Source organism: Terrapene carolina, unplaced genomic scaffold, assembly GCF_002925995.2.
Source record: "Terrapene carolina triunguis isolate 2854851 unplaced genomic scaffold, T_m_triunguis-2.0 Scaffold66, whole genome shotgun sequence".
Taxonomy (NCBI): Eukaryota; Metazoa; Chordata; order Testudines; family Emydidae; genus Terrapene; species Terrapene triunguis.
The window spans coordinates 61,835,118-61,848,483 of NW_020664417.1; the positions used below are offsets into that span (position 1 = coordinate 61,835,118).

General features: G+C 39.7%; 1 protein-coding gene across 3 annotated transcripts in view; it reads right to left on the reverse strand.

Moving 5' to 3' along the window:
- The window catches only part of KLHL5 (kelch like family member 5), a 109,829-nt gene that overhangs the window by 47,113 nt on the left and 49,350 nt on the right, over positions 1 to 13,366 (reverse strand). For all 3 annotated transcript variants that reach the window (XM_024209955.3, XM_029910668.1, XM_024209957.3), the window contains 3 exons: positions 11,162 to 11,344; positions 6,183 to 6,319; positions 5,410 to 5,606 (listed from right to left, as the gene is read on the reverse strand). In XM_024209955.3, coding sequence (XP_024065723.1) covers positions 5,410 to 5,606; positions 6,183 to 6,319; positions 11,162 to 11,304 — 477 coding nt within the window. In that variant the 5' untranslated portion in view covers positions 11,305 to 11,344. The remainder of the gene's footprint in view (positions 1 to 5,409; positions 5,607 to 6,182; positions 6,320 to 11,161; positions 11,345 to 13,366) is intronic.

Below are 13,366 nucleotides of genomic sequence, written 5' to 3' on the forward strand. Positions count from 1 at the left end.
AATATTTTTTTTTTTAAAGGTAAAAATAAAAGCCAAAATATCCGCAGGAGTGGGTGTGTTCGATAAGGGGACTGTGCAGGGATTAGTGTTAAGACCAACCCTATTTAATATCTTCATTAATGATCTAAAAGCAGTAAACTGCATGTTAGTGAAATTCACAGAAAATCCTAAATTGGAAAGACCTTCATCTTGGAAAAATGCAAGTTAGTATCTCAGAGGAAAAATAATTCAATAACTCAAAACACAGATTTAATAACAGAGAAAAATCTGGGAGCCGTAGAAAGAAATACTGTTGAAAATGGCATTGCAAATCAGATATGAATTTGCAATACAAAATGGCAATAACAATGTCCATTACAGTTTTGGATTGCATAAGCACTGGGCATATCATCACAGAGGAGGGAGATGACTTTTTTTTTTAAATATGGCTCTGGAAATACATTGAGTATTGCATTCAATTCTGTGCATCTCATTACCAGAAAGATATTGACAAAATAAGGGAACTCAGAGAAGAGGAACAAAACCTGCAAAGGCTGGATGAATTGACTTATAAGGAAAGATTAAACGAGTTGAATATGTATTAGTGTGACTAAAAGATATAAAAGAGGACAAGGCACACGATTGTCTACAAATATCTAGTTACATTTTTAAACAAGCGTCTTCATGCTTTCTCCCTCGTTGCCTCTCACATTTGGGAGGTGCTCCCCATAAATGTCCATAAAGCTGCCTCATTATCCATGTTCAAAACCCTCCTCTCTGCCATGATGCCTACAAAAAACTTGACAACAATTGGGATGCTGGCAAGTGGAGATCACTTCCTATCATGTTGACCAATATTGTCTAATTGTTTCCTTGTACTCCCCTGTTTGTCTGTATCCATCTGTTGTCTCTTATCTTACACTAACGGTATGTCTACACCACAGTGGCATAGCTAAGGCACACCTTTCTGGTTGCTACATATGCGCTGAATCTGCTTCTCCATCCCGCTCCAAGCCTCTGTTTCTGAGTTCTTCTCCTCATAAATAGTTAGTATTGATCTCTGCTGTTGCTCATGAATTACTCAAGCAGCAGCAAGCTGAACTTGATCCAATTCTTGTAATATTTTTGCATTGTCCATGTGCTTCTGAAGACCAGTAATAAAAACTGATGTTGACTGTTCACTTTTCACTCTGCTTTAAAGCTTGAAAAAGCTCTGAGCAGCAGCTGCAGCAGAGATTCTGGAGCTCTTTTCTTGCACACTTGGACAGCACTGGTTTATAATCACTTCATGTTCAGGTGGTTTTCCTTGCAACTTAAAAGGCTAGCAACTTAAACCAAAAATTAACACAAAAATTAAAGCTTGGATGTGGCAGAAGTTGCCTGGGAAAATTTCCTATTCACCATAGGCAAGTGGATTTTTCAAGCCCTGAAAGTAGTACAAGCCATTTTCCTCTTCTCTGAAAACACTCATTTCCCTTTGGTTCGCATTTTTTGAAAGGGAAAAAAAGCTAAATATTTCATTGAATAACTACTGCACACTATCAACTGTTCTCAAATGAGCTAGAAGAGAATAAAAATTGATTTTTTCCTTGATAGACTGAGGATAATTAGAGGCCACATAGGCCACTGGATAGGTCACAAGACTGAAAGTCTGGAGTTCTGGATTCTCTTCCTAGCTTTGCCATTCAGTAGCTACAAGACCCTTGCCTTAACTTTTCTATCACCATTTTACAGATGGGAAATTAAGGTACAATTACACTCACTCTCTTTTATAAAGCACTTCAGGACCTACAGATGAAGACACTATACAAGTACTAAGTATTGTTACTACAAAGCAATCACCACACAATGAACGATTTTCTTAAGTTAAAAAAATAATGTTGATCTTAGAATAATTAATGACATTCATCAACTCTTACAAATTTTGCATCAATTATATTTTAGTTCCCTCCCTGTCCTCAAAATAGAGGAATTATACTGTGCTCATCTTGGGACACGATGGCATAGCATCTTGATGTTACTTGAGATATCAAGTTAATGGAGATTATGTGATTCTGATCTCCTGGATAAACTAAAGAAATCACAGCAGTCACCCTTGTTGGAAATGTAGGATGTCCCCAGACCTGATATAACAGGAAGATGTTGGAAGTAAAACACTATGTTAGATGCTGCATTGGAAAAAGAACAATCAAAGGTGCAAAAACTCTGTACTTTATGCCCTGATACAGAGATACTTAAATTAATCTTTTGGCTAGTCTAGCAACATTTTTAAATTTGTAGTCATGTGGCCCATTACTTTTTATAAATTATATTTATATAATAGGATAACTGTATGTGTAAAAGATTAATTTGGTGCATTTGCAAACACAATCCTGGTACTTGCATTTTACATGCCTACATTATCAGAATCAGGCCCACAATGCCTGTTTATATGCTATTATGTCCACCACTATTCACTTTAGACTGTTGCAGTATTTCACTTACTATGTCCTGAGGATTTTTCAGGCACTGTCAAATTTTGAAGTCTAAAAAACTGATCTAGTTTGACAATAACCTTGAAGAGTTTTCTTATTCTTTGTCACAATGAGTAAATAGTCTATCAATTGAGTGACAACATAGTTAATAATAAGTAATGAAACTCTCCTGTTCTTTTAGCAAAATAGCAACATACATACTTTTAATTTGAAGTGGTCCAGCATTCAAATCATTCCTACTTATATTTATACTTCAAATACACTGCACTGACTGAAACCATGCCAACGCTTTCAAGTGACACTAGTGGATGTTGTTCAGATAGAGAAAGTCCATTAGTGGAGCTGGACCCACTGAGATTATTCACTGATGGATCTTTTATTTTGAGAAAATGCCCATTTCATGTGAACTGCTGGTCTCAAAGTACAGCAATGGTTTAAATTAGGTGCTTATCAAAATACTCATTGTTTCACTCATAGCTTTTCAATATGACAGCATTAAAACTGAGTAGCTGTTTTAACTGCAGTGAAATTGTCTGCATGGTGAACTGCTCTTTCCATCAGACTAGAAAAGAAAAAGCAGCAGCAAAAGAAAGAAAATGAATATATTGAAATTAAAATATAAATATTTTATACTATTAATTTACCTCAAATTTCAAGTGCCTTTAAGAAAAGCAAAACAGCGTGGCAAAACCAACAGAAATTTCTCCAGTCAGAGTCATTTCAGTGTAACCCATGATCATTTGTGGCATATGAATAATTTATGGCTTTTAACAAACAACAGAATTTACAGAACTATAGGTATGTTTAACCCTGATGCTTTAATATTTTTAATGGAATGAGCATCAAGTGACTAGTATTTATTAGTGTTAAACATTTTTATTCTTTCAAATTGCTTTTAAACAAATGAAATTATTTTGGGATTTATTTTAATTGAAGATTCAATTGGACTATACATTTCTATTCAGTTTCCATAGCAACATTAGTTTCAAACCAAAGGAACTGTTTCAGTATTACTCATTATTACTAAAATTCAATTTCATGTCTCCATTGGAACTAAACAACATTAAAAAGGCCTTAGGAAGAATCCATCTAGCACAACTAATTAGTTTGAAAATGGCTTTTTAAAATCCAGCTAATTTAAATTTGATTCATGGCAAAGCTTTAGAATCAGTAATTGTGCCACTGAAGTAAACAACGGCCTAAAGGTACGCAACTATTTTCCTAGGAATTGAACAACTTCTTACTAAAGGAAATATGTTGAGTCAGTAATAAACTAACTTTTGAGAAGTGAGACAACAACCAACAGTTGCTGTCAAAATAATAAGACCAGATGGAGGTACACCTTCTAAAGGCTAATATTTTAAATTGCATCAAATAATATTTTGTTAACCTTCTGATTCTAGCACTCCACTACTAAATGTTAGAAGAACGTGACTAGACAGTACCACAACTAGGACAATTATTTATTTAGAAAAAAACTGTTTGGGCAAGGAGGAAATAAGGAGTCTATTTCTGTGTGATTTTTTTTCCATCATAATGTACGATTTCTCAGTCTCTCACAATTAAGCATACTATTTCTCATAATCATACATATCTGTTTTACTCTGTTCTTCCTGCCTCATCTGATTGTTTTATTGATGCTGTCTTCAATCCATACTTGACCAATAATGAAACCTTTTCTTATTATATACCGTGATTTGCACACTATTCATTCACGTGTTTTAATAAACATTAGTATGTATGCATTATTAAATGCATCAATGATCCACCCACCTGAGAGGGAACTGAATCACACACAACAAGAATGCCAGGGTATTTGATTCTAATCTCTCATAGTAAACTTGAAGCGACAAGGTGAGTGAGGTAAACCATTTCTGTTGGTGAAAGAGACAAGCTTTTGAGCTACACAGAGCTCTTCTTCAGGTCTCTGTGTGTACCTCAAAAGTTTGTCTCTACTATCCTGGGACCAACATGGATACAACAACACTGCAAACAGTAGTAAGCTTGGACATTAAGTCAGAGGAAAAATAATAAAAAATAAAACAACCAAACAACGGGTTCCATTCAGCAAAAATTCAGAAGGTAAAAGGAGAATCGATGGATTTCTGATTCAATTACCCCAATTCCAATTAAGAAACACAAATTATACATTTCAGATAACGTGGGGATACCACACAGGGGATCAAAGGCTTTAATACTAAGTTTACTGATGTGGTATCCAGATGCCTAAGTTCAGTTCCCAAGAGCCTAGACCAGCAGAGGCCATGTCATGGGAGGGGGAGAGAAGTACCTCACGTAACTCTAGGAACTCCCATGAGCAAAGAGCAGCAGTGCTAACTGGCCACAGACAGATATGCCTCTTAGGTCCTTACCCTTCTCTGATAGTAGAGTTACCATAAAATGATACCTTTGAGGGAGGTAAGGAGAAAAATTAACAAAAGATGTTGGTGAGGGAATGAAATTTAAGAATGTCAGAGAATCAGACTTGCTCCAAATAAATCCCCAAACCCTCACTTAATTGCTGGCTATACTTTTGCATTTGGCTACTCATGATTCTACCTAAGAACATATGTTCCTTGTTCCTATGTTGCTATATAGAAGGTGGCTGAGTACATTTCCCAGACCAGAACAAGGGCTCTGTGTAAGCTCGAAAGCTTGTCTCTCTCACCAACAGAAGTTGGGCCAATAAAAGATACTACCTCACCCACGCTGTTTCTCTAAATAGTCACAGGCATTTTTGAAGATTTTACCCATTACCTTTTTTCTGACTAAATGGAACACTACCAAGATAGAAAGCAGTACTTAACGTCACAGTATATAAATAGCTCTGATAATAACAATGGCTCTTAGGGGGTGGGGGCGGGATAGCAACATTTACCTCAGGAAGGCAGATACTCTATATTTTCCTTGCTACAGAAAAATCAATAAATGGATGATGCTACAAATAAGGACATACCATGGTGAAATTGTGAGCCACTTTGTGCAAGTCAGTGCAACCCTGTGCATCAGCAAAAGAGCGGATTCCAAGGCAGTTGGATGGGTGAAGTTGTTTCATTAAGAACTTACAGCACGCTTCCACAACCTGAGAGAGCTGGAGAAGGCAAGCTGTAGATAACAGGCACTCAATATTATCTTCTTTTAATTCAAGGCGACCTAACAATATTAAAAGAAGCGTGCTCATTATTTATGAAAGAATATTGACTGTAATTCCAACAAGAGATTTTTCTGAACACACAAAAAAAAGGTTTTTTGACAGACTAAGTAAGAGAGAGAGAGAGAGAGAAAAATGTGGCTGAAATGGTAGTTCTGTTTCCTCTGCTTTTATCTTTCGTCAACCTCCTCCTAAAAAATCATAAACATAGAATTATTTTCAGAACATGCTACAGAACTAAGACAATAACCTTCCTACAAAACAGCCCAAAAATTAAAAATTAGTAGCTTGCATAATATAGTGCAAAAGAATTATGAAAAAAAATTCTCCTTTCGCCAATCAGGATGCATCTGAAATATTTTGACATTTGTCAACTAACTAGACATCAACTAACAACTAACTACATCCCACTGAGTTGCTCTAGATAATGGCAGTAATAGTAGTTTTAATAAATAAGCAGTTGAATTGTATGGTGCAGCATTTCTACCAAATATCTGAAATCTAATAATGGAATACGATGTTCACTTAGGGACAGAACATCAGAGAAACATTACCACCCTTTTCTTCATTCTTCTTACCTGTATATGCATATTGAACCAAAGCCCACAGTGCATTTGGCTCTACACCTTCCATCTTGATTTCTTCCTGTCTTGCTTCTCTTACATCATTAGTAAACATGGCTGCAAAGTAGTCCGAAACAGAGGAGAGAACTAATCTGAGAACATATTGGAGAAAGGGGAGAGAGAGGCAAAAAAAGACCTTAGTGAAGCTGATGTTGGTTAATAAATGCTTCATTATTTTGCCCTTTGAAGGTGCATTGTACTGAGGAAAGCATTTTAAACTTGACAAACTGCTTCATGCCCCAGTTCCTTCCTATGAATAATGAAGTACTGTTACTGAAAGTACATTTTCTGCTGATGTAAATGATTTACCCTTTTAGTGCTCAATGACTTTTTATAATCGCCATATAAAAATAATACATAAAGAAGCAAATACATAGCATTAGATACTGTATGAAAAATACCTGGAAAAAACAATCAATTATTAATTTTAAAATGGTAAAGGAATTACTTCTTAGTAATTTTAAAAAATACTTTAAAATATTTTATTTATGTTCCTCATAGGCTAATTGATACAAACATCAATGACAGAACCTGCCTACTGAGTAGAACTGGAGATCATACAAATCAGAAAATTCCACATGTGAGTATAGTAAGTCAGTCACAGGAATATGGTAATAGTAGAGTTACCTTTTTTGTGCAAGCACTTAACACATTACTTTTGTCAACTGTTTGGGATGAGTGCATGTCTAGGTTAATGCTCAACGAAGTTATTTGCATTAGAGAGAGAGCAAAACACTTAATACATATTATAATAGTAATACATTTTCAAGAATTAAGGTAGCTGAAGATATGATTAAATAGAGTGGAAAAGCAAGGGGAATGCTTGATAGTATTTCTTACAGATATTTGGATTAACTGGATGCATTTTACAGATGAACTACATAAAATTGTGTCTTAGTTTATCAATTGCAAAGTTATAGATTGCTGACGGTGTTGCAGCCATTACTTTTCATTAAATTGTGTCTGCATATCTTCCATCTGTTATCCATTGCATCATCTTTGTCCAGGGCTGCATCAGGTAAATGCTTTTTGCCAGCCTTTTGGAGGCAATGGAGATGGGTGAGAATGTGTAGAACTTGAATTAAACACAATTTGACCATGAGGAAAATGGTTTAAAAGCATTTTAAACATTTCAAAGGACATTATAACAGTATTCTGTAATCCCTGTAATACAAAATTCCTTTTATGGCCCATTCTTGATAAACTAGGTTATTCAGTCCCAGAGGATAATTAGAATGATTTGTTAGGATAGCTATCCATGTGGCAGTTCTGGGTGTTTTAGTTTTTCATTTAAATAAAATCTCAGTTTCAAATACTGCCTCTCAGAATAGGGTTCTGTACAGCATGACTGTGGTATGAGATAAATTCATCTTGTCATTGAGGGAGATTTGTCAGATTGATTTGATATTCTCCTGTTTAGTCAGAAGCCTTAGATTGTCCTGGGACCACGTAGTCATGGTTAAGTTTAGAAAGTGAAAGGTTCTTTGGCTGGACTAGATTTGAATGAGTTAATAAAACAAATTTTAAAATAACTTGTAATTCATTATATTCTTCCATTAAAATTCAGAACCAGACATGTAAACTAAATATCTCACGTTAAAAATATTTAACATTGACAATATTGTAATAATATTTAGGGCTCTAACGGGAAAATAGTGTTTGCTGCAACAGTAGCCTAAGCTAAGACCCAGTCTACACACAGATCACTGGTCTAACTATTTCAGTAAGGGGTGTGATTTTTTCAATGTGGTTATATCTGTATAAGTCCTAGAGTAGAGACAATTATACTACTGAAAAGATGCCTTATGACTACAGTTTATTCCCCTTCTGTCCAAGCTACACTGGTATAAGCACATTTAAGCTAGTATAACTTCAGCCACTCTAGGGGTAGTTATACCACTTAAACTATACAATATAATTAAATTGGTACAACTCTTGTGTAAACACTGCCTTAGATCTTTAGTTCTGTACACTCAAAATGTAAACCGGCATAGCTATGTTGGCCAGAGGTGTGAAAAAACCACACACCTGACTAACATAACTATACCGACAAAAACCCCAGTATAAATGCAGCTATACTAACCAAAGAGTTCCTCTGTCGGCATAGCTAATGTCATTCTGGGAGGTGGTGCTCATACACTGGCAGAAAAACTCCTTCTGATGGGATAAGCTGCATCTAAGACAGGGGGCTATGCTCACATCGACTCTATAGCATAGGCATAGCCTTAAGTCTTCCTTTTGTGTTCTTATTCCTGGAACTCTATCCGTGACACTCAGCTCCACTTCCCCCTCCACCTTTCTCACTACATGCCCTGCCCATGTATGTAGCCCTGGTAGAGGGTTTCCTGCTACCAAGGAGGACTTGCCTAACTTGATGGGAGCATCCCATTTCTACAAGGTTCAGCCATGGAGCATTCAGGCTGTGAGGTGGAGCGACTCCAGGTTTGGGTGCCAGAGGCGGCTTCAATCCTGTGTGATCAGGTCCGGGAGCAGGGGCAATGCGATGGGCGCCTGTACGGACATCTGCAGCAGTGACGTGAACCAATGCTGGCTCGGCCACGCCGGCGTGTGGCGAACAGGTCTATCTGGGGAGAGCCCCAGAGATGGAAGATTGAATGTATCACATCCCGGTGGAGAGACCACTCGTGACCGTGAAACAATCGACTAAGGGTGTCCGCTAGGCCGTTCTTCACCCCCGGAAGGTAAGACGCCATCAGGTGAATTGCATGCTCTACGCAAAAGTCCCAGACTGTTTGTTGATATAGAACATTGCCGAGGTATTGTCCGTGAGAACTGCGACACACCTGCCTGCCAAGCAGGATTTGAAAGTCTGGCAGGCAAGATGCACCGCCCGCAGCTCCCTGACGTTGATGTGCAAGGTGAGGTGCTCCGAGGACCAAAGGCCCTGGGTCCTGAGATCCCCCAGGTGCGCCTCCCACCCCAGGTCCAACGCATCGGTTACCAAGGATAGGGGGGGCTGAGGGCTGGCGAAGGGCACTCCTGCACAAACCTCCCGCGGGTCGAGCCACCACCGGAGGGAGTCTAGCACCGCACAGGGCAGCGTCACCACAGAGTCCAGCGCATCCCTGGTTGGTCGGTACATGGTCGCCAACCAGGACTGGAGAGGGCGCAGTTTGAGCATGGCGTGACTCACCACATAGGTGCTCACAGCCATGTGCCCCAGCAACTTCAGGCAGTTTCTTGCTGTAGTGGTCGGAAAACGCCTGAGACCGAGAATGATGTCGGACATGGACCGGAACCTGGACTCTGGGAGGTATGCTCTGGCTTGAGTCGAGTCCAGGACTGCCCTTATGAACTCTATCTGCTGGACAGGGTAGACTTGGCCTCGTTTAGCCGGAGGCTGAGCTTGAGGAAGGTCTATCTGATGAAGACCACCTGAGCCTCCACCTGTACCTTGGAGCAGCCCTTGATGAGTCAGTCGTCGAGGTAGGGAAACACCTGAATTTGGTGCTTGCGCAGGAAGGCCGCCACAACTGCCATGCACTTTGTGAAGACTCTCGGGGCCATCGACAGACCAAACGGTAGGACTGCAAACTGAAGATGGGTGTTGCCCACCACAAATCTGAGGTAAAGTCTGTGTTGAGGTATTATTGTGATATGGAAGACGGGACGAGAAGGTAAGGTTGGTAGGATACAAGGTCCTGACTGGTAGGTCGTCTTTGACCACACCATCAAATTTGGGGTCTAGGCCCCGACGGAGGCCTTGGTTGGCCCGAAGACTGTCCAGCAGACGGATATTGCCTCCTCCTGCCACTCCTACTCCTACTGCGCGGGGCCTGTGGGCGGTTCTGGGGCTGATACGGCCGCGGGGCTGGCTGCGGCCTAAATTGTCTATGCTGAGTGGCCAGACTGTGCAGGCCCATGGAGCGTAAAGTAGCCCTTGAGTCCTTTAGGCTACGGAGCCACTTGTCCGTTTTCTCAGAAAATAACGTGGGTCCCTCAAAGGGAAGGTCCTGGATGGTCTGCTGGACCTCATGGCGAAGGCCGGAAACCTAAAGCCAGGACCTCGCCGCATCACCACTCCGGTGGCCAGTGTGCGGGAGGTTGCATCTGCTGCGTCCAGGGCTGCTTGGAGGGATGCTCGTGAGATCAGCTTCCCCTCCTCCACCAGAGCGGAGAATTCTGTCCGCGATTCCTGGGGTCACTCTTCAGCATAAACTTCCCGCAGACCACACAGAGTTTAAACCCTGGGGACCCAGGCATGTCCCAGGAGGGGACAAGGGTTGAGTTTAGGGGAAACCCCCCCAACAGCTGACTAACTTACAACTAACACTAACTATAAAACTATGAGAATCAGAACTATATACACGAACTGAGACACTGCTAGGCTTGCTGCAAGAGCGCAGCAAAGTTCCAGCCAGCCATCACCTGCGGTAAGAAGGAACTGAGGGGGTGGAGGGTCAGCAGGCTCCTATATTGGACGCCATGGAGGCGCCACTCCAGGGGGCACCCAGACCGACCCTACGGACGTTGCTAAGGGAGAATCGTCCGGCTGGTCTTACAGTTGTGCAAACCATAACACTGAATTAATTTGGAAGACACAAGGGAACATCCAATACACATTTAAATGTTAAATTCAATTTTTTCTTTGTGAACAGTAAAAAATACTACAGTCCTTGAAATATTTTCAAAATTGATTCTGGGTAGGGATTTTATTGTTTTTGTTTGCCAAATCTTTGAGTGTATAGTCACAGGTGGGAACTAACATTGTACCCATTAGAATTACTTTTGATCATGTATCACAGGGAATAGACAGAAGTTAATTTTTAGTTTCCAAAGTTTATTTGGTCAAAACCTCCTCTTTCTTGAATCTTTTATTTTAAAGCAAAATAGTTAACCCTCACACCACAGATGCACAAACATAAGTAAGCCAATGTAATTTATTTTAGAATCAGAATCTTTTAGATATTTACCTGTGAGCTGGAATTCTGCGATCACCAGCAACTAATACCACATCACATAGTTGTTTGTGTCTCAGGTAGTTTTCCATCTTTTTAAAGGTTTGTTCAGCATGGTTGAGCGCCTGAAAAAATTCATCTGCTGTACAAGGCTCCATAGTTTGGCAAGATGACAGAGTCTGACTGCTGTTGGAAGTCCTGAAGGACATAATAACAAAATCTTAGTTTGGCTAATATTTTAATACAGCAATTCTGTTCATAGCTGAAACAATGAAAGTCATGCTTGCATTTTAGAAGTGATATATATTACTCAGGTTAACACTTTGTCTCTTGCAATTACTTTTATTCGCATCTTCCCTCCTCCACACACATGTGTGTGGTCCAAAGTCCATTGAAGAGTGGAAAGATGATCTAATGCAGTATTTCTCAATCTTTTGTATTGGTGACTCTTTTCACAGAGCAAGCCTCTGAGTGCAACCCCTCTTATAAATTAAAACCACATTTTTCCAGTTTGAGAACCCCTGATCTAGTGGTTAGGGAGTTAGCCCGGAACTCAGAAGACCAGAGTTCCATTACTTGCTTTACCACAGACTCCCTATGTAGGTTTAGGCAAGACACTGAGGCCTGGTCTATACTTAAAATCCACACCCCTGACCAATGCAGCTGATTTAGCTACATCTACGCTGGAGGTTAAACTGATGGAAGAATGTTTCCACCAATCTAGCTACCATCATTTGGGGAAGTCGTGTTCCTATATAGACAGAAAAATCCCTTTCATCCGTGTGGACTACATCCACACTACCGGGTTATGCTGGCATAGCTATGGCAACATGTCTACATTGCAGCTGGGAGTATGTCTCAGCATGGGGAGACAGACGTGCTAACTCCGCTCAAGCTAGTATGCTAAAAATAGCAGTGTGGATGTTGCAGCATAGCCTAGCCACACAAGTTTGGGTCCAATGGGTAGACTTGTACTTGGGCAGCTAGCCTTTGCCGCCACCCATGCTGCAATCTCCACACTGTTATTTTTAACATACTAGCTCGAGCAAGCTAGTGTGCATCTGTCTACCTAGGCTGGGAAGCATGCTCCCAGCTGCAGTATACACATACCATTAGTCTCTTTGAGTCTTGGTTCCCCATCTGTAAAATGGGTATAACGACATTTCCATTTTCTTACAGGTTGTTGTAAGGCTCTTGGATACTATTGTAATGGAGGCCATATCAGTACTTTTGAGAGATAAATGTCTTAAAGTGCCCTTTCTATACAACTCCTTTGAGAATAAATTTAGAAAAATAAATATTTACATACACATAGTTATGACACGTATGCAGTGGAAATATTTTTATTGTCACATATCTTGGAACATGAGTCGGTGAAAATACAGTTCAGTTAATAACACTTTCCCTTTTTACTCTTTCAAACTTAAGTCGATGTAAATTACGTCACTCAGAGGGGTTTTTTTTTTACACCCCTAAGCAACGTAATTTATGTCAACTTAAGTGGTAGCATAGACAAGGCCTAGGACTCCAATCCAGCATAGAATTTAAGCACATGCTTTATTTTAATCATGAGTAGTTCTTTGGAAGTCAACTCATTATTTGGGTCTTAAAGCATTTAACACTGAGGATCACAGAACACAGTCTGAGTGCCACTAGTTTAAGGGATTTTGTTACTCCAAGCAAGATTTTTGATTAAGTATTTTTGCCTGGGAAAGTGGTTCATTGTTCGGTAGCAAAACAATTAATCTTGGTGGCACTGAAGTAATCATAATTAGGCTTCAATATTAACAGCCTATTAAAAAGTGGGAGGGTGGAATACACACCTATCCTTTTGCTGTTTCAAGCTGCACTGCTGCAGCTCAACAAGGACACAGAGCAGCAGTTTATAATGTGAAAGCTATCTCTGAAAGCAGAAGAAATGTCAATTTTTTCTAAATTCTGGAGGAGGTGGGAGCACAGTGTCAGGGAACATGTAAACTGTGGATTTTTATACTCTCAGATAGTAACAAAGCAAACAAAAAAATGTAATTACTACATAAGAATTCTAGTAAGCACTAGCCCTGCCTACCATAATTAAGGTTACAAATCCATCATTCTTTATAAGCAGCTGGTTTCAAACATTCCATTTTCAAAAATATTCACCTTTTATGGCTTGTCTACACTTGATTCACTACATCAGTGTAACTGCAGCAGCACTTCAGTGTAGACACTACCTACACC